The sequence below is a fragment of the Lontra canadensis genome, unplaced genomic scaffold, assembly GCF_010015895.1.
Source record: "Lontra canadensis isolate GAN:19392208 unplaced genomic scaffold, GSC_riverotter_1.0 scaffold18, whole genome shotgun sequence".
Lineage (NCBI taxonomy): Eukaryota > Metazoa > Chordata > Mammalia > Carnivora > Mustelidae > Lontra > Lontra canadensis.
In genome coordinates this window covers 17,735,978-17,758,599 of record NW_022631012.1, presented here as the reverse complement: position 1 = coordinate 17,758,599, position 22,622 = coordinate 17,735,978, and the positions used below count along the sequence as shown (strand labels likewise).

The following is a 22,622-nucleotide window of genomic DNA, read 5'->3' as shown; positions in this document are numbered from 1 at the left end:
TATTCAGTGTAATCAATCTAATGAGTCAAAAAAATAAAAAGTAAAAAATATTAAAATGACTAATTTGGAAGCAATATTTGCAACTTATTAAAATACTTCTTACAAAAAAACTTCTAAGTCTGTTGTAGAGAAGTCTGATAATAAATCAAAGTTTTAATATAAATGCCCCCCAATTCTGAAAATATCACCTTTTATAGCCTTTACAACAGCCTGAGATAATCAAGAACTAGAATTAATTATTTTATGAGGGAAAACATTTGGGATAAATTTTTCTACTTGATATAAATGTCATTTCAGTTTTACAATTTCACTACTCTCAACTAAATGTTGTAATGATTTTTTTTTCCTCTTGAAAATTTCTCTAAGTTGGAATGAACTTCTTACCATATGACTGTTCGTTTTTAACACTAAACGGTTCTGGAATATCATCATCCTGTTTTATATTCAAATGGAATGATGGAGCTGCCTGCTGCCACTGGGGCTTTGTACTCACCTGAAACATGAAATTTAAATAGCATTAATAAAACAGGATCAGGGTAAAAAAAAGCCCTTTTTTCATGAAACTCATGAGTGTTTATAAACACATTTTCTCAAACAAATCAGGACATCTGGAAAGAAGGCACACTGAACAGCAAATTGTACTCCTGTGAACGGCTGTGATGTGTGACATTTGTGAGACATTACCAGAGTCTCTGCTGCTAGTTGGATGTGGGCATCTGTTACCTAACACTGGGGTGTTCATTCCAAAGAGCCTACTCACCCCCAAATATTGGCAAGTGACTTTAAAGCCTTCCATGTTAATGAGAGGAACATGCTGCTGCTCTCCAATGCTAATGAGCTTCTCTGCATTCCAGCTCCAAAAGATCTTTCTGTTCTCGTGGCTCTAAGCAGCTCTAGATTTCTCTGGCCACTCACAAATGTATTCCATAGTTTAAGGCAGGGTTCATAAATTCTTGTACTTACAAGAGCCGGGCAGATATCATACAAGAGGGAGGAAGACTAGGGATGATAGCTAATTGGCATTCAGCTTCAGTGCTGAAAACGATAGAGGGTGGTGGGGACTGCAGCAAAAAAATACCTCGGTCTTCTAAAAAGACAACAAAAATTAGCCCAGGAAAAGTATTCTAATATCAGAACACAGACCCACTGCTCCGGGGACCTATGACTCTTCAATAAACCCAGATGGGTAGATTTTATTTCTCCTAATATTTTTTAGAGACTTTATTTATTTGAGAGTGAAAGTGAGAGAGACCATAGAGAGAGAGGGAAAAGGAGAAGCAGCCTCCCTCCTGAGCCCAGAGCCCAATGGCTGCATCCCAGGGCAGATGGGTGGATTTTAAAGTAATATTACATTTTCCTGATCACTGAGTCTGTGTCCTCCTTTCACATCCAGACCAACTTGATAGCTGATACCTGTGCACTGGCTGCTTCTTCGTGGTTTTACTCTCTCCAGTCTTTTACTCCTCTTTCACTCAAATAAACTTACTGTATGCAAGTCCTCATTTCAGTCTCTTCTGCAGGAAAACAAGCTAAGACAACTTAAAAATCAATGCTCTCTCAACCTTCGGTCTGCCCTTCCATTTCTACACTCTCATCTTGCTCCATAAAGGATTTAGGACTTGTGGGAGCGCTTCGAGTGAGCTGTGCAGAAAGGGTGAGAATCAGGTCACTGGCTGCGACCTCCAGTGCCGGGTCACCCTTGATTTCAACTACAGGGATCACCTCCAGAAGCATGAAGGTCTGTCGTGAAAATCACTCTAGATCTAAACTACGGCTGGAAAAAAGTCACCTAAGTGCAAACCTTAATTCTCAGATGAAAATACTTCGCTATTTTTAATTGATGGATTTTTAAAACAGCTCTTAAAAATATTATTTCTTGCACAACACATAAAACTCAAAGAATGCTGAAAACAATTAAGATACATAAGAACATAAAACCAGGTTTAAAGCCCCAACAGAAGGATTTTAGACTATTAGATGCCACCAATAGCAAAGGATTATTCTACAACTTGGTCACAGAATGGTAAATAAGAAATTTTAGGTTTATATTTCCAAAGCCATATACTAACAAGACACAATGAACCAAGGACAATTGTTATTTTTTCCAGTTTTAAAATCTGTTAAGTTTTCAAAAGAAAATGTCTATTTTATTTCAAGTCGTATCTTTTAAATTAGAAAACTTAAAATTGATTTTGTAGAACTAGAGAAACATTCTATGGCTCCATTTCTCAGAACTTGGCATGATAAACTGGCATTATCCACATAAACATACATTTTTTAAAGATTTTATTTATTTATTTGACAGAAATAGAGAGCCAGAGGGCACAAGCCGGTGGGGGAGCCCAATGAGGCACTTGATCACAGGACCTTGGGATCATGCCCTGAACCAAAGGCAGACGCTTAACTGACTGAGCCAACCAGGTGCCCCCATTTAAACAGATTTTTAATTAAAATTTGTATTTTGTAATGTTCAAGGAAATTCACTTAAGAATATTAGCTCAGGTTTTCCAAGGGAAAAATTGTCATCCATTTTAAATTATTAGGAACCTTTTTATAAAAAGCCACACAACTTCAGTTTTATACTTGTTTGGAGCTTTTAAATTATCTTTCAAAAAATAATGCTTTAGATAAACCTTGAAAACATTATGCTAATCAGGCATCAAAGGACAAATGTGTATGGTTGCACTTACTAGAGATAGCTAGAGTAGCCCCTTATGGAAAACAAAAGGCCAGCCACCATGGGCTGGGGGGCACTCGGGAGAATGGAAACATACTGTTTAATGGGGACAGAGCTCAAGTTTGCAAAGATGAAAAGAATTCTGGAGATGGATGGTGGTGACAGTTGCACAACGATATGAGTGTACTTAATGCCACTGAATTGTGGTTCAATTAAAAATAGTTAAAATGGTAATTTTATGTTAGGTATATTTTATCACAGTTAAAAAAAATAACGTTTACACTGAGCTTCTACTTAAATTTCACTGTGATGAGTCACAAGAGCACAATTCAATGGCATTACGCTCAACATAATTACTATTAGGATTATTGGTAAAATTTATTACAGTAAAGTATATCGTATCCTCACTTACCAACTGAAAATGCCTATGAACTGCCTCTACCATAGGACAATGAGAATTTATAATCATAATAATTTCTAGAAAGGATACCAAGATCAGAGGACTCTTCTGTGGCCTAGCATTTCAGTGCTGAGAGATATAGCTCAAAGAAACTCATTTTTAAACTCGGAAGGTGCAGCTCAGGTTGATAAAGATCCTAAAGCCATTAGGGACAAAGCTGTAAGCTGAGGCCTCCTTTCCTAACTCCAACACTGATAATCTTGCCATTGGTCCATCTTGAAAATTCCTTTATCCAGAATATTAAAATACTCTGGACATACTAGGAAATGCTGGCTTTACAAGTTACTTTAAGATTGTACTTTTTCCTACTATGTGCATCTTATAGAATTTCTCCACCAGAAAATAACCAAATGGAGCACAAAATTCAAAATCAGATGTTCAGTTACTTATTTACAAGTCTGAAACCACATTTTCAAAAGGGCAAAGATCCACTGAAAGGATGCAGGTGAATTACCGTAGCCAACTGGGGTAAAACTCTTGCTGATGTCTTGGATTTTTCTTTGCTGTCTGTCTTACCCTGCACGAAAATAGAAGAAAAATTGTTGACTCTTTACATCACAATCGATTCACTGAAGCACTTGTACAGACGGTCACTACACCGTAAGACATTACCCCAAACCCTCAAAGACCTACTGTACTAGTCTCACATTTGTCCACAGAGGCCTTCGAAGGACTTCCTCTGTAGCAAGGAAAGAAAGGAACATGGCATCCCACAAGACTCAGAAAGCTTTAAAAGGTGTGCAGAACTTTTTATCCATCACATCTGCTTTGGGGAATTTATCTGAACCTAGTTGGTGTGCAGGCCTTACCTGGCTCTCCCACCCTTCTCTATCCCTGAAACCATTTTGTTCTGTCAAAAGCAGTGATGTTCCGCTTCCTAAGGTAACAATGATTCAGGCTAATGCGCCCTCAAGTCGCCATAAGGAACACTTGTACTTTTCAGAGTAAAGTGTTGCTGTCTCCTTTGAGGAGAGGACAAGGACCTGGTAGGAACTTTGTCTACGTAAGAGGGAGTACAGTCGAGGAGGACAGAGTCCTGCTTGGGCAACTCGTTCATTGCCTCTCAGCATCAGAGTTTTACTTTCTACCCTGCTTTGGGATTCCTGAGCAGGACTCCATGAACATTTCTCCATCTGGCACAGCACTCTAGAGGGTTCTAGAGGGACATCGAAAGAGAAGGGCTTTTCCTCCTGGTTCCAGCGCTTTTCCCCGTGGCTCCACAGCGTGGCTGCCAGAAGTCAGCGTCCTTCCCGCGGGCACCCTTCCAGCCTGTGGTATGGGGCTGACCCTGTGGCAGACACCCTTCAGGAGGTTTCACTGGCATCCCTATAAGCAGCCTTCCAGCAAGTTCCTCTTACATCACAAAGGGAGACTTCGTTTCCAACTTTTTAGCACATAAGCAGGTGTTTTACTCACTTGCCAGCCTGCAGGATCTTTGCAAATGTCTTTTGTCACCTGAGTGGGCCACAGCCACTCCCTCTCCAAGTAGCCTTATCTAAGCTTTGGGGGACGGATGGATCTTCCAAGTTCCTTCCTTGAGGGCTCTCCCTTGGACGTAGAGGGAGTGGCTGTTCCTTATAACCGCCATTCCTTTATTCTTTAAAACTGTTGTCCGAATCAGCATCTACTAGCCACCTGCAGCTACCAACAGCTTTAAATGTGGCTCATCTAAAGTGAGAGGTGTTTAGAGTACATTTTTATGTTTAAGAATATATTAAATATATACTAGATGTTGCAGACTTAGTACAAAACACAAAGAATGTGATTAGAATATATTTTACATTGATTATGGTGTGTGTTGTATATTGCTTTAAGGACTTGACATGAATTTTTCTCATTTCATTCCCTTTCAAACTCCGAGACAGTATACTGCTTTTATGCATATTGTATAGATAAGAACTTTTTATGGGATTCTCTGCCCCTACAAAGCACACAGGCCAGTTAATATTAAGAACAACATGCTTATATCCAGGAGAGGAGAGGGTATGGAGCACAGCATTGACAAAACATTTCAAAAAAAGAGAAAGGATGAAAACCATGCCACGGGGTATAGTCAGATCTCCACAGAGAAGGACAGCAATAGGCTTACTGAAGACACAGGAAACATCATGAACAAGGACTTGGAGACTAATTTAGGACAGCAGACTTGGGAGGATACTGGAGTTAATGGTAAAGGGACTTGATCCAACCAAAGTAGAAAGTACAACCATTCTCTTATTCCACCATGATTTATGGAACTTCTACCACGTGCTGGGTTCTCTCTGAGGCACTGATCTGTAGTCATTGACAGGCCCAAGCCCAACCCCTCACGGAGCTTACATTCCAGTGGGTACAGACAGCTATCGCTACAGGAAGGAACAAGTATGATGGAGGGAAATAAAACAGGTGAAGAGATAGGGAAAAGGTAGAGAAGTGCTAGGTTTCACGAAATAGTGAGGCCACTTTACAGGGGTTATATTTGAGCGGGAAGCGAATCAAGGGTGAGGGACAGCTGGAGAAGTGGGTGCTGCTGTCTTAAGGAGCTCAAGTGTTTGGGGCTTGACTGGCCTGGTTGGCAAGAGAGCCCTTTTAGTCTCCTCTGGGGGGTCCTTGAGTCCTAGTTTCCTGGGACAGTCCCTGTGTATAGCTCTTTCCCGGGTATAATTAGGACTTTCATTCTCAATGTCATCTCAGTTTGGGTGAGAAAGCATATTTTTATCTTCTTTATCCTGCAAGGCCATTCGGAGGGTTATTTCATAAATGGTCCCAGCAGCAGTAAACAAGGTATGTGAGGAAGAGACTAAGAGCAGCAGTGAGAAGAGTTTAGCGGCTTTTTAAAATAATCTAGGCCACAAAAGATACTGGCCTTGACTTAGAGAAAATGCTAGGAACTACAACCTTCCTAGGACACAGTTAAATCATACTGTTCCCTTGGTCAGAAACGTCAAAATCTCCCTATTAAAATCTCCCTATTAAAGCTTCATCACCTTGGTTTTCAAAGCCTCCTCAACATGCCCCAAACTACCTCGTTCCCCAGCCTCTCTTAGATACTCTGTAGCCATAGGACTCCTGTGGCCCATGAAATATGAGCACTGACAGGTCTCATAAGAGCTACTGTGCCTTCTCCAGGCTCTCCTGTCCCTGCCACTGGCAGTGAGGGGGGCCGCATGTACTCACTGGCATAGGCAGAAGGGGGAGGAGGACTGCCCGGCCCACGTCAGACTTCATGCGAGTAAGGGCAAGCTCTGTTAGGTTTCTAAAATGTAGGGGAATAGGGCGCCTGGGTGGCTCAGTGGGTTAAGCCTCTGTCTTCGGCTCAGGTCATGGTCTCAGGGTCCTGGGATTGAGCCCCACATCAGGCTCCCTGCTCAGCAGGGAGACTTCTTCCCCCTCCCTCTCTGCCTCCCTCTTGCCTGCCTCTCTGCCTACTCGTGATCTCTCTCTCTGTCAAATAAATAAATAAAATCTTTAAAAATAAATAAATTAATTTAAAAAAAAAAAAAAAACCATGGGGGACTGTTATGTCCGTATTAACCAGACTAACCAACAGACCTGCCAGTATGCTTCTCAGTATTTCCTTGTTACAGTCCAGCTCTTTCTTCAGGACCAAGGTCAAAAAAGTGTAGATTTTCTTTTTGAACTCCAATTGCAAGTGATCTCTTTAAATATGTATAACACCCTTTTGGCAATTCTCTTACTGTTTGAATCCGGTCTAAAATATAATTTGTGCCTGTGTCTGTCCTGCTCTCCTAGCCAGCCCCTCATTCCACTCCATCTCAACCTACTAATTCGGTCTCCCAGAACTGGATAAATGGACTTTAGTTTTAATTTTGTCTTAGAAAAAAATAAAATTGGTTAACCAAGTCCTAAGAGAAAAAGCATAACTAAAAAAGAAGAAGAAAAGAATTGCAATGAGCTTCAAACAGTATTTACCAAAGTACAACGTCAGATTACGTGAATGTTTCACACACATCCAGTGCTAGAGCAGAAATATTTTCTACAGTTCCCAGTGAACCACGGGATGTGAGGGAAACATGAGCGTGAAATCTTCAAGCTAAAATGTGCAACGGGTGTTCTCAAAGTGGGAGGCTTCCTGTTAGGAAGAATGAGGGTGGGATAAGAATGAGGTTGTAGAGAAGAAATGTGGGAATATATGTTCCCAGTGACCTAGAATTTTCACACTAAGACACAGAGGGAATTCACGTGGGGTCTACAGTATAGCATCACGACAAACGTACAGAACACCTTGCTCACCGAGCCTCCTGCACAAACCCTCACACACCTGACCTGGGATCTCTGCCCGGCCCGTTCTGCATGCTGAGCCGGCAGCGCCAGCCTCCTCAGCACCCTGGGTGGACGGCGGTGCGGGCCTTGTGTGTCCTTATACCGCGGTGCAGAACATACATCTAATAGAGTCTTTTGCACGTAGTGGTTCTCTAGCTAACCAATAAAAGCAGCCACACATAAGCCAGAATTTCACCTAAGTAAGGTCATTCTTCAATAAGATCAGAGGAGTGGATTTTCAAGTAAGATCTACATATTTTTGCTGACAAGAAATTCTATTTTAGTCAGCACTTTCCTATCCAGTGATGACCTAGCCACACACTGCCCTTTCCCTTTTCTTTGGCACTCCTGTGAGACTGGCCCTAAGGAATTTCCACGGACGCTTCTATCGGACAAACCTTGTGCCTCACCTCCTTTCCCATTCTCTTCCGGCTTCACCTGTGATTATACACATGGCTGGGGGGAACAGTTCTCTGCCGGCTTCAATTCACATAGGAATGACAATGTTTCACCTCAAGAAAATGTCTTTTGCTTTCTGCTGTGGGGTTTCTCCAATTCCACAGAATGGGACTCTCAAGGTCGCCCCCTCTGCACACGTACCCGTACAGATGCATGTGTGCACACATGCACATGTGCGTGCAAACACACACACACACAAGTAACCAGAAGTGGGTGAAAGTTAACACCCTCAGGAGAAACCACCACCAATGTGGGATAAGAGCTGATTAATAAAAACGACTCCCTAATCGTACTGGGTATGTGATTTCAGGAAGCATTGGAGAGGCTCTTCAGAAAATGATGACAGGATCACCCCCCAATTACCCAATGTGGCAATGAACTTGCTTACACATCCTCAGACTAAATTTTCCTTCTTCTTATTTTTATTCTCCTCTATCTCTTATTTCTGCTTCCTGGGATCACCTCCCAAATAAAGTACACACGAATCCTTTCTTCAGGCTCTTCTTTCACAGGAAAACAAACAATTTAAAAATTAATGTTTTTCCATCCTTCTGTCTGCCCTTCCATTCTTCCAGTCTCATCTTGTTCCATAAAGGACTTAGGATTTGGGGGAGTGCTAGGATTGAGAAAGAATGAAAACCTGGTCACCAGTTCATGGACACTGGGAACCACCAGTGCTGAATCACCCTTGATCTCAAGCACAGGGATCACCTCCAGAAGCATGAAGGTCTATAATGAAAATAACTCTGGGTCTTAACTACTGCTGGAAAAATGTCATCTAAGCACAAAACTTAATATTCAGATGGCAATATTTTTACTTGATGGGTTACTTTTTAGAATATCATTAAAAAATATTGTCTAATAATTTTTTTATTTCTAAAATTCCAAAGGACACAAAGGAAAAAAAGCGAAGATACAATCAAATAAGAACACAGCATATGGCTTAAACCAGGCAACAAAATCATTTTAGACAATTATATGCCTTGCTGGCTAGAGAGGATTATTCATCTCAACCACTGAATATTAATTCAGTAAATAAATTTAAATTTTGTTGATATTTCCAAACCTATATACCAGTAACATAAAAAAACAAATGGCAATTTGTTTTTCAGTTTTAAAATTTGTTGAAGTTTTAAAGGGAAAATGTCTATTTCAGATCTTTGTCTTTAAACTAAAAAACAGATTTTTGCAGGACTAAAAAAATGCTAGGATTTTATTTTATAAAACATGGTATGATAATCTTGACATTATCAACACAAACAGGTTCATAATTAACATGTACTTTGAAATGTTCAAGAACATTCACCTGCAAAATTTCATTCGAGATTTTTTTAAGCTGAGAAGAGCTTTTATTTCAAATTATTAGGAATCATCTCTGCATGAAGCAATCCAGATTTTATAGTTAATTCTGAGTTTTTAAAAGATGTTTCAAACAAATAATGTTTGCATTGACCCTCCACTTAAACTCAACTTCCAGCAATCACAAGAGTATAACTCGATGGCAGTAAACTCAATATAATTACTAGAAAGTAAATTTTATTGCAGTCAAATCTAACTTTTCTAGCACTTTATCAACTAAAAATGTCTATTAACTGCTGTTTCTACTGAACAATGATAATTTAAAGTCAAAATAATGACAAAGGATGCCAAGATCTAAGAGATCACATGTTAGTGCTGGAAGAGGCATCTCCTCAAAGTTCATTAAATCAACTCTTCTCATTTTCAGACTTAGAAACTGGGGCTCAAAGAGGCAAATGACTCACCAACTGTCACAGAGTCATTAGTGGCAAAGCTATAACCCAAGTCCTCATTTCTTGATTCCAATATAGCTTCTGCTAGCCCATTTTCACAATTCTTTTATTCAGAATACTCAAGTGTTCTTTGCAAACCAGTACTTGTAACTTATGATTCCTTTATTAAGCTGGTTATTTTTCTCAAGATATGCATATCATGGATGCTATCCATCAGAAAAGAATGAAATGGAGGAGAATTTAAACCCAGAAATTCAGTAACCTTCTCAAAGCAATAAAGTATGAGAATATATTGGTAAATTACCGTAGATAACTGTGGTAAAAATCTGACTGGTGTCTTGGATTTTTCTTTGCCGGCTGATTTGTCCTGCATGAAAAAATACAAAAATAAAAACAAAAAATGGAACTGTTCACTCTGTTAGTGCTACAACTGATTTACTCAACTAACTTTCACAGTGTCTAATATAAAGTACATATCATCCAAAATATTCTAAAAACATACTCATTAGATAGCATAATGTTCTGTACAGAAAGTCAAAGGAATCCACAAAAAAATATTAGAACTAAGGAATACATTCTAGCATTAGATATAAGACCAATGCACAAAAAAAATCAATCGTATTTTTAGACACTAGCAATGAACAATCCAAAATTGAAATTAGCAAATCATTTACAATAGAATTAAAAAGGATAAAATAGGAATAAATTTAAGAAGTGTTAAGACTTGCATAATGGAAGTTATAAAACATTACTGAAAAAATTAAAATTAAAGACAATTTTAATAAGTGTAAAGTTTGCTCCAGGTTCAAAAGGGACACTGTAAGAAAAAGGGACTCTTCCAGTTTCCAGTGCTTTTCCTCATTGCACTCAAGCTGCTGTTGCCAGCCGTTAGCTTCCTTGCCCCTGAGCAGAGCGCCTTTCTAGCCTGTGTTACATGGCTGATCCAGGGGCAACTTCCAGCAGGTTTCACTGCCATCTCTGTTGGTAGCTTTCCAGCCAGTTTCTCTTACATCAAAAGGAGAATTCTTTTCAAACTTTTCAGGATGCAAGTATGTGGTTTTCTCACTTCCCATGTGGATATCATCTTCACTGATTTTCACAGTTGAATAGTGTTCTACCATACGGATATAATGCAATTTATCCATTCCTTTGTCTTGCAAGTAGGTATTTAGCTTATTTCCAATGTTTCTCTTACAAAAGATGTTCCAATAAACATGGCATACATTTTACTATACCTGCTTACACTTTTTGCATCTCAGGCACACACATATTGTTGGTGTATTTAATATATGTATATTACATATGTGCACATCCAATTTTGTCCCTTTAATTCCCTTGGTATATATGTTTGTCTGTATACAGACTACGTCACATCATTGTAACTTCACAATAGGTCTTGAAATATGTAAGGCAATTCTCTCCACCTTACTATTGTTAAAAATGATCCGATACAGAGTTCTGGTCCAAGAATGGTGGCATAGGAAGTCTCTGAACTCCTCTCCTCCATAGACACACAAATTTACACCTATCCCCCGAGCAGCTCCCCCTGAAGAAGAACTGAGGGCCGACTGCACAGCTGCTGCACAACAAAAGATAAAGAGGCCACAGAGAATGGCGACTGAGATGGAGACACAGTAAGGAACGGAACACACACTCCCAGCACCACAGGCTGCAGGGGCTGGGGGAGGGGGAAACGGTACTGTGGAACTGAGCAGCTGTACGCACGGAGGCACAGGAAAAAAAAAAATGGTTTGAAAGAACTAAAACATAAAAGATCCAGCCTTAGAAGTCCATCAAATAGCAAGGGAGCTGCTGGAACCCTCTCCAAGTTCAAGGGGCTGACCAGTACCACCGTTTATATTCACCTTCCACATCCACAGACAGGAGCAGGGTCTGAGCACTGTAGGCAGGCTGCTGCCCCAGTGAGCACCAAGTCTCCAGCTCACACCAACCCCAGATACCCTGGGGCAGAGAAAAAAAAAAAAACAACAACCCATTGTTTAAAAGAACAGCAGGAATATAAAAGAGTCAGCTCTGAACTCCAGCAATGGCAGTGCAATGGCTGGAACTCTCTGGGTTAGAGGAGCTGGCAAGCACCATGGTTCACATTCTCCCTCCACCTGGATAGTGTGGACAGGACCAAAGTCCAGATGCCATCATCAGTCTACTGCCTCAGTGAGTCCCAGGTCCCTAACCCACACCAGCCTTAGCCATCCCTCCAAGGCGGCTCCAGTGCAGTGCACGCTGGGACACCCCTGGTAAGTGCTCACTCACATGACAGCTCCAGCTGTCATGCCAAGGTGACACAGATGCACACCACCCCAAAACACTCCAAGTCCACACCATCTTGATTTCAAATGACTTGCTTAGGGCAAACCCAGCACAGAGCACTCAGGGACCTACTGGCTCATGCCTACTTTGATTCTAGCCCTCCCTCCCAAAACAGCATCAGTGTGGGGCACTTCAAAAACCCTTAGCCCTTGCCTACCTCAGTTCCAGCTAGCCTGCCAGGACACCACATGCATGGGGCACACTGGGAACTCTGGCCTGCTCTCCACCTTGGCCCCAGCCATCCCCTCAGGTGCTCCCTTCATGGAGTAACACAGGACATGCCCCAATCACCCCAAAAGATCAGCCTCTACCCTGAGCAATCTGGGCAACCTGGCTTGTACCCACTTCAGTTTTAGCTATCTGCTAGAGGACTCTCTGCATGAAGAGACCCAGGACCACCCCGGTCCATGCCTATTTCAGCTCCATTCATCCCACCAGGGCAGCCCAGCACAGAATACCTCAAACCCATAGCCCATCATCAGACAGAGCTCCAGCCAACCAGTGCCACCAGGCACAAACAGTCCACACATGGAACAACCATACAAAAGATCATTCTTTTAAGTTTAGGAGAAATAGCTATTCCATCTAATTCAAAGCAACAAACACAACAGGTCAAGCAAAATGGGGAGACAGATGTATATGCTCCCAATGAAAGAATAAGACAACCTCCTCCTAAAAACTAAATGAAACAGAGATAAGCAATATGCCTCGTGGAGAGTTTAAAGTGATGATCATAAAGCCGCTCACCAGAGGGGAGAGAAGAGTAGTAAGAACTTCAAAAAAGATACAGAAAACATTAAAAAGAACAAATCAAAATTGAATACAATAACTGAAATGAAAAATTTACTAAAAATGAAAAATATACTAAATGAAAAATATACTAAAATATACTAAAGGGAATCAACAGTAGATTAACAATTGCAGAAGAATGGATCAATGATCTGGAAAACAGGATAATAGAAAGGACCCAAGCTGAACTGCAAAAAAAAAAAAAAAAACAAAAAAAAAAACGATTTTTTAAAAATGAGGCTAGGATAAGGGATCTCTTGGACATCAAACAAACAAGCATTTGTATTATAAGGGTCACAGAAGGAGAAGACAGAGAAAGGGGCAGAAAATTCATTTGAAGAAACAATAGCTGAAAACTTCCCTAAGGAAGGAAACAGACATCTAAGATCAGGAAGCACAGAGAGTTCCAAACAAGATGACTCCAAGGAGGTCCACACCATGGCACATAATTAAAATGTCCAAGGTTAAAGATAAAGAGAGAATTTTAAAAGCAACAAGGTTATCAATCAGAATTGAAGGAGAGATAAAGAGTTTCCCCCAGACAAAAGTTAAAGGAGTTCATCACCACTAAACCAGTCTTACAAGAAATGTTAAAGGGATTACTTTAAGTGGAAAAAAAAAAGAGCCATCAATAGAAGTAAGAAACTTGGGGCAACTGGATGGCTCAGTTGGTTAAGCATCTGCCTTTGGCTCAGGTCATGATCCCAGGGTCCTGGGATGGAGCCCCTAGTCAAGCTCCCTGCTTAGCTGGGAGCCTGCTTCTCCCTCTTCTTCTACCCTTCCCCCCAGCTTGTACTCTTTTTCTCCCTCTCACTCTCAAGTAAATGAATAAAAACCTTTAAAAAAAAAAAAAAGAAACTTATGAATAAAAAATGTAAAATATGACAACATATACATAAAATATGTATGTATATTACATACATATGTATGTAGGGAGTATGTAGGGAGGAGGGAGTCAAAAAGTTCTTTTAAAACGTGTTTGAACTTAAATGACCATCAACTTAATATATGAGAGCATTATCTCATATATGAACTTCATCGTAACCACAAACCCAAAACCTTGAATAAATACACAAAAAATAGAGAGAAACCCAAGCATAACAACTACAGAAAGTCCTCAAAGGGAAGAAAGAGAGGGAACAGAGGAGAACTACAAAAACACCCATAGGGGCACCTGGGTGGCTCAGTGGGTTAAAGCCTCTGCCTTTGGCTCAGGTCATGATCCCAGGGTCCTGGGATTGAGCTCCGCATCAGGCTCTCTGCTCAGCGGGGAGCCTGCTTCCCCCCTCTCTCTGCCTGCCTCTCTGCCTACTTGTGATCTCTGTCTATCAAATAAAAAATTAAAAATCTCTAAAAAAAAAAAAAAACCCATAAAAGGATTAACAAAATGGCAATACATACATACCTACCAACAATTACTTTACACTTAACTAGTCTAAATGTTCTTATCAAAAGACATAGGGTGATGGAAAAAAAAAAAAAAAACAACAACAAGATCCATCTATATGCTGCCTACAAGAGACTCACCTCATGCCTAAATATATATATACATACAGACTGGAGGTAAAAGTTTGGAAGAAGATATAGCATGCAAATAGAAGAAAAAGAACAAGCTGGGATAGCAATACTTATAATAGACAAAATAAAACAAAGACTGTAACAAGAGACAAAGAAGGGCATTACATAACGATAAAGGGGTCAATCTAACAAGAGAATATAACAACTGCAAATACTTATGCACCCAACAATGGAGCAACTAAATACATGAAGTATTAACAAACATTGAGGGAGAAATAACAGGAGAGTTTAACTCCCCCACTTACATCAATTGAGTGATCATCTAGAAAGAAAACAAAAAAATCAAGAAACAACATCTTTGAATGACACAAGAGACCAGATGGACTTAATAGGTATATACAAACATTCCATCTAAAAACAGAATACACATCCTTTTGAAGGGCACATAGAACATTCTCCAGGACAGATCACATGTTAGGCCACAAAACAAGTCTCAATAAATTTAGGAAGACTGAAATCACATCAAGATTGGAAAAATTAGTATTATTAAAATGTCCATATTACCCAAAGCAATGTACAGATTCAATGAAATTCCTACCAAAATACCAGCAGGATTTTTCACGGAACTATAATACTAAAATTTGTGTGGAACCACAAAAGACTATAATAGCAAAAGCAATCTTAGGAACAAAGCTAAAGGTATCATAATCCCAAGTTTCATGATATTCTATAAAGCTGCAGTAATTAAAACACGATGATACTGACATAAAAACAGACACGCAGATCAATGAAACACCACAACGGGCCCAGAAATAAACCCATACCTATATGTTAAACTAACCTACAACAAAGGAGGCAAGAATACAGTGAGGAAAAGATCACCCCTTCAGTAAATGGTGCTGAGTAAACTGGACAGCTACATGAAAAAGAATGAAACTGGACCACTTTCTGACACCATAAACAGAAATAAATTCAAAATAGATAAAATACCTAAGTGTGAGACCTGATATCATAAAACTTTTAGAAGAAAACAAGCAGTAATCTCTTTGGCATTGGTTTTAGCAATAGTCCTCTAGAAAGGTCTCCAGGCAAGAGAAACAAATTCAAAAATCAACTCTTAGGGCTACACAAATAAAAAGCTTTTGTATAGAGAAGAAAACCATCAGCAAAACAAAAAGGCAGCCTACTCAATGGAAGAAGGTCTTTGCAAATGATTTATCCAATAAAGGGTTAATATGCAAAATATATAAAGAACTTCTACAACTACACACACACACACACACACACACACACACACACAATTAAAAAAAAAAAAATAGAGGACTTGAATAGACACTTGGCCAAAGATGACATTCAGATGATAGATACACATGAATGAAAAAGTGCTCGACCTCCCTAATCATCAAGGAAATCCAAATCAAAACCACATTGAGATACCACCTCACACCTGTCAGAATGGCTAGAATCAAGAAGACAAAAAGTATTGGTGAAGATGTGGAGACGAAAGAACATCACGCACTGTTGATGGAATGTAAATTGGTGCAGCCACTGTAGAAAACAGTATGGCGTTTCCTCAAAAAATCAAATCTATTGTGGTCCAACAATTCCCTACTGGATATTTACCCAAAGAAAAGGAAAAACACTAATTTGAAAAGATACATGACCCCGATTTATTGCAGCATTATTCTCAGAGCCAAGATACAGAAGCAACCCTAGCGTCCATCTGTTTATGAGTGGATAAAGTTGTGGTATACACACACAAACACACACAAACACATACACAAACGCACACATACACATACATACACACAACAGAATATAACTTGGTCATTAAAAAAGGAGGCAACCTTGCCATTTGCAACATCATGGATGGACATAAAGAATATTACGCTAAGTGAAATAAGTTAGACAAGGACAAATACCACAGATTTCACTTATATATGAAACCTAAAAAAAAGAAGTGAAGGAACAAAAAGCCTAAACAGACCCATAAATACAGAGAACTGATCATTACCAGAGGGGAGAGGGGTGGTGTGAGCAGAAAATGGGTGAAGGGGAGTGGGAAATACAGGCTTCCAGTTAGTTAATGAAGTTATGAGAATAGAAAGTACAGCATAGGGAATATAGTCAATAATACGGCAGCAGCGTTTTATGGTGACAGATGGTAGGTTTGCTTGCAGTGAGCATAAAATATAAACTTGTCCAATCACTATCTTGTACACCCAAAACTAATATAACATTGTATGTCAACTACACCTCGATTAAAAAAAAAAAAAAACAAAAAAAAAACCTTTGGGGGATTTTGATAAAAATACATTGAATTTCTAGAATAACTTGAAGGAAACTGACAAAATTATGATATTGACTCTTTCATGAATACTTATTCATTCAGATTCTAGGAGTGTATCATTCAAAAACATTTCATAATATTCTTTATAAGGGTCTTAGATATCTTTGTTAGATTTATTCTTAGGTATATAAAGATTTTGAATCAGAAAATGAATCATGGCATGTGAACAACAGACTACATTTTATCCCAACTGCTTTGTCAGTATGGAAAGGTCTCTGAAAGCTGCATCTATGTATAATTGCTGTGATAGTTAGGCTTTGTTTGCTGTAATCAAGTCTCCCAGCCTCCTAGCGTTTTGTTTTGTTTTGTTTTTCTTGCTCTGTGACTGGAAGGCTAAATTCCTTATATGGGCATCACCTGGGCTCCCAGCCTTCTGGCTTCTGGTGGGAAGTAAGCAATGAGAGGCACTGGTAGGACACTAGAGAGCAGAAAGGGAGAGGTTTTGGTGTAGGGCTTTCCTAGTACTCCCTATTTCCCATAGTTCTGATAATAACTGAATTCTTTCAGAGCTCAGCTCCTGGTAGGAAGCTATCATTCCAAACGTCCCACCTCTCACCAGGCTTTGATAATGGTGTGATCTGTCAGGTCCAGGAATGGTAACTGATGTGGAAAACAAAGGCAGAAGAAAAATTATTACAGCCCATTGACAAGTCCTTGCAACAGGCAGAGGGACATTTCTCTAGGTACTCAGCTTGCTTTGCTGTGGATACTTTGCCAAGGGCAAAAGGCAATCTTAGCCCCACCCCAGGACCCTATAAGTCTACTTTAACAGATAAAAACTCCTTTGGAAACTTCCTTTGTATCTACCTGCCAAGATACCTCTTGACAATCATTCCCCAAGTGTTTGACCCACCAATAGACATCTGAAGGGTCTGATGCCTGAGTTTTTACTCAACAGTAATAAATGACCTTTCCTAACAATAGCTAGCCCACTCAGCGTCCTGCAAACTGTGTTTCCAAAATATGAGGGAGGCCTACACTGTCCCTAACTCCCCCCACACTTAAAAGCATATAATGGGCCACTCCTCATGATCCCGGTGCTGCTCTCTCTACCTAAGGATCCTGTCCCAGTGCTTCAATGAAATCAGCTTTTTGCACCAAAGACTCTCGAGAATTCTTTCTTAGCCATCGGCTTCAAACCCTAACTTCTTTCCTAGGTCAGTAATGACTTCCTTTTGCTATGAATCCTTAAGCGCCTCCTCTTCCCCGTTGGTTCTTTCCCTTACCCTCACCACTGCTAGTGGTCTCTAAGTTTTCTTCAATTAAAGCCCTTTGAGCATGTCAGCTGTTGGGATCCTAACGAACACTTTAGATTATTAAAATAAAAGTTACTACAGAGTCTAGATCAATCCTGAAGCATTCTGGCTTCGCATTTAGTTTTTATTTAGCTCATTTTCAACTACTTGTCTATTGAAAGGGATATCATAAAACTGGTAGTAATCTAAGCTTAACCATTCTGCTCATAGGACCAGAATCTGTGAATGTGTCTAGTTCCATCAGCCATTTTATGAAGTGGTCTCTTTAAAACAATAACCTTTCCAAATTTAACAGCGTTGATTTAACATAGTGGTCCTATATTTGCATTATGGTTGTTAAAGTTTTCACCAAGGGGGTGTGGGTTTCATGTTGAACAGTTTTTACCCTGACCTTTTTAAACAAGGCATCAAGGAGATATTCAGGAAAACTGTATGAGCATATAAATGCAAAACCACAGTCCTCCTCCAGGGGCACCTGGGTGGCTCAGTGGGTTAAGCCTCTGCCTTTGGCTCAGGTCATGATCTCGGGGTCCTGAGGGGTCCTGGGTCAGAGCCCCACATCGGGCTCTCTGCTCAGCGGGGAACTTGCCCCCCCCACCGCCTGTCTACCTACTTGTGATCTGCCAAATAAATAAATAAAATCTTTAAAAAAAAAAATCACAGTCGATTTAATAATCAGAAAAAGCACTAGGGTAGAGATGGGCTGACAGCTTTTCCTCCTCACCTGCCCACAATACGTAGTGGCTTTGCGGGGCACTTCATGGTCTTTGCCTGTTTTTTTTTATCTTTAAACTGGAAGTTCTTCAATGAAGCTCAAATGCCTTACTTTATGTTTTAATTTTAAAAATAAAATGAGCAGTTGCAAGAGATTTATCTTTGTTTTAAATACCTAACTTAAGAACTCAGACTGCTATTCCTGAAAAATGCCATGTCACTCTCAAACTTCCACTAATGAGATGAATATGTTAAAATCTCCTTCAGCAAATATGATTTACCACCTGCTCACTTTTTCAAACTAAGTGAATACATAAGTAAATGTCACATAAGAATGGCATTTCCAAAAGTTTAATCCATTCCATATGTTTTAGGTTAAAATATAAAAGCTTTCATCCTTTCAAAAGGAAAACTACACTTGAAATTAGCATAAATAAGAGTACCAAGAGTTTTAAAATTTCTGTTCAAAGCAGTGAGAGAGGGACCTCTGCTGTTTAAAAATGGCACTTAAAGCAGTGGGAATAATCTAGATGGGCTCCTGCAACATTCTTCCGACATCACAATAATGCCCCTTCAATAATATAAGTCTCTTTAGAGAACAGTTGGGAAGGGATGAGTAGTGTCATTTCCAAACATCATTTTTATTAAGATAAAGCAAACTTAAAACTGCCAACAGGTTTTTTAGTGGACACTTTTTAGGTGTAAATGGGTCAGCTGGGGCTTTGGAAAATAATACCAATTCAGAAATACCATGACAAGTAAGGTAAACATGTGTTTTAAATTTCTGTAACACAGGCTGCAGCTCAGATGAGGCCAAAGACTGATAAGAGCATCGAGCAAATAAGTTGCTTATTTGCATATTGATGGTGATGGTAACCAATGTTTTTAAAAGGATTTTGACTACTGTATCACATAAAAAACAATCCCTTGTACAGTCTCCTAACGGCCCAGTTTTTTGGTTACCTATTTTTTGGTTGTTTGTTCATTTCTTCTTTTACCAGTGATTATATGATAAGTGGATCTGCGTTTCTTCTCAATTTATAACACATTTCAAAACGATGTTAAAACCAGGTTTTCTCGATCATTTAGACATTATGTGATTCATGAATTAGGATTGACATTTTGCTAATCTACAGCCCAAGGGAGAGGGGAATAAATTGCTTTTTAACTCCTTTCCTCAATAAACTACCAAAAAAAAAAAAAAAAGGTATCAAAAAGGAAAGAATTCTAGTTTGGTGTTTAAACAGAGAAGCTAAGCAAAACGTGCAGGCTTAAAAGCCACTGTCCTCCACTGAGTACCCGGACGCTCAAGGGGCCTTTTCCATATTCATCAGTGGAGTCAGAGCGGTGTCCTCGTTCGCCAAAATCATGCCCAGGCTTAACGCCTTCCCATCCTGTTCCGGCATCAAGACGCTTGGCCCCTGTTCTGCATTTCTTTGTTCATCATTGCCCTTAAGTTCCATGAAGAAAGTTCAGAAAAGTGGGTATTGCAACATGCATCTTTTATTACCTGCCATGGGGTTTTTCTTAAGAAATTCCACTTGCCGCTTACCAGGCCCTTTCGCCCACGGTGTGGAACCGCACTTGAACCTCGCAGCCTCGCGGAGGAGGTGCTGACCCCCCACCCCACCCCCCTTGCGTGGCAGAGAGAGAAGGCTTGCAAAGGTAAAGTGATTTGCCCGAAGTCCCACCGCTAGGAAAGGGCGCGGACCCCATCCTCAGGGAGCGTAAACCCTCTGCAGCTCCCCGCTGACCTTCCCCGACCCAGACACACCCGCCCCCAGCGCCCCGGGGACGCTCCGGGCGTCGTTCCCCCCACCCGCGCGCCGCTCGCCCGGCCGAAGTGGTCGGTCGTTGTGACAACGCGAGGACGAACCGTCGGGAAGGAAACTTTTACCAAGTTTTCACGGAAAGCGCTCGGTATCCCGGATGTAACCGGAGTGAAGGAAGCTGCCCCCCCCCCCCCCCCCCACACACACAAGATCCCAGCCGGGGAGTCCCGAGGGCGGGCTTGCATCTCTCGAGACTGAAGGGAGGTTGGGCTGCGGGGCCCGCTTGGCCACCCGCTCACCTGCTCGCTGCTCATGGCTGGGAGGATGCTCTCGGGTCACCTGGTGGTGACTTGGTCCCTCCTGTGAGGCGCCCCTCAGACAAGAGAAGTGGCGTCCAGAGAGCCCGCCCGCAGCCTCTGCGCCCACAGCGCCCTGGGGGGCGTCTAGCGTCCTCGTTGCTTAGCAACAGGCCGGGGCCGGATTCATTTCCGGTCACCTACGGCTCCTGGGAAGGCCCCCGGCCCACCGGCAGAGCCGACCTGCAGGGGGCGCTTTCCAGGGCACGCGGGGGCGCCTGTGAGCCGGGCCCAGGGCGCTGGCCGGCGCGGTGGCGCCCCCGCAGGGCGCTCGTTGAACTGCTGAAGGCCGAGGGTGCTTCTGCCCTGAGGAGGGAACGCCTTCCAGCACGGACCCTGCCATTTCCGGACTCTCCCAGCGGCGTGCTCCGCGCCCCCGCCGTAACCCCTCACTTCACTTCCCGCGCCGGAAAGATCTCGGAGAACCAGTAAATACGCTTTTCTCTAGAAACTAAAATCCTCTGTGAACAGCTAGAGGTAAGTCGAGGGGAGCGTCCGAATCTCGGCTATTGTAAATGATGCTCTAATAAACCCAAGGGTGTCTCTATCTTTCTGAATTAGTGTTTCTGTTTTCCTGGGTAAATAGTGGCATTACTGGATCTTACGGTTTTTCTATTTTTAATTTTTTGAGGCGCCTCCATACTGTTTTCCACAGAGGCTCAGGACTGTGTGTTCCCAGCAACAGCGCAGAAGGGTCCCTTTCCCTCAGAGCCGCGCCGACACTCGTTCTGACGGGTCATTCGGTCCGTCACTCTGACAGGTGTCGGGGGCGTCTCATCATGGTTTTGATTCGCATGTGCCTGATGATTAGGGGTGTTGAGCACCTTTTCATGGGTCTCTTGGCCATCTGTGTCGGTCTTCTCCAGAACATGTTCGGGTCCTCGGTACACTTTTTAAATAAAAAATAATTTTGGTGTTTAATATAATTTCCTTATATATTTGGATATTAACCTCTATATATCATTTACAAGTATCTTCTCCCATTCGGTAGGTTGCTTTTGGGGGTATTTTGATGGTTTCCTTTGTAGTGCATAAACTTTATTTTAGTGTAGTCCCAAGAATTGATTTTTGTTTGTAGCTCTCTTGCCCAAGATTTATCTAGAAAAATGTTGCTATGGCTGATGACAAAGAGATTATGGTCTATGGTTTCTTCTAAAAGTTTTATGGTTTCACGTCTCATATTTAGGTCTTTAATCCATTTTCAGTTTATTTTTGTCCATGGTCCAGTCGTCCTAGTCCCATTTATTAAAGAGGTGGTTTTTCCCCCACTGTATATTCTTGCCTCCTTTGTTAATATACCAACCCCTATGTTTATAGCAGCATCACTTACAATAGCCAAGATATAGAAACAACCAAAGTGTCCATCATTGGATGGATCAAAAAAAAAAAAAAAAAAGATGTAGGATCTATACACACTGGAACACTACTCAGTCATAAAAAAAAAGATACATTCTTGCCCTTTGTGACAGCATGGATGGACCCAGAGGATATTATGGTAAATAAAATAAATTAGATAGAGGAAGACAAACACCATAGGATTTCACTTTATGTGGAAGCTAAAAAACAAAACAAGTGAAGAAACAAACCAAAAAGCAGACTGTTTAAATACAGAGAGCAAACTGGTAGTTGTCAGAAGGAAGGGGGATAGGGGATGGGTGAACTAGATAAAGTGATTTAATAGGTACAAATAACCAGTTGTAAAATAAATCATGGAGATGAAAAGTGGAGCATAGAGAAAATAGCCAGTAACATTGTAATACTGTTGTACGGTGAGGGATGGGGACTGTGATGATCACGGTGAGCACAGAGTAATGCACGGGTCTGCGGGGTAAATGTTGTACACCTGAAACTAACATAACATCGTAGGGTAATCATACTTCCATTAAAAAAAAGAAATTGAAGGAAGATCAGAGTCAGGGATTGGTC

At 40.9% G+C, this 22,622-nt stretch overlaps 1 protein-coding gene across 2 annotated transcripts in view; it reads right to left on the bottom strand.

Moving 5' to 3' along the window:
* The window catches only part of DNAH7 (dynein axonemal heavy chain 7), a 275,773-nt gene extending 255,001 nt beyond the window's left edge, over positions 1-20,772 (bottom strand). For both annotated transcript variants that reach the window (XM_032860188.1, XM_032860189.1), the window contains exons 1-4: positions 20,640-20,772; positions 9,915-9,977; positions 3,592-3,654; positions 385-493 (exon numbers count right to left, since the gene is read on the bottom strand). In XM_032860188.1, the coding sequence (XP_032716079.1) occupies positions 385-493; positions 3,592-3,654; positions 9,915-9,977; positions 20,640-20,654 (250 nt within the window). In that variant the 5' untranslated portion in view covers positions 20,655-20,772. The remainder of the gene's footprint in view (positions 1-384; positions 494-3,591; positions 3,655-9,914; positions 9,978-20,639) is intronic.
* Between the last annotated feature and the right edge of the window lie 1,850 nt (positions 20,773-22,622).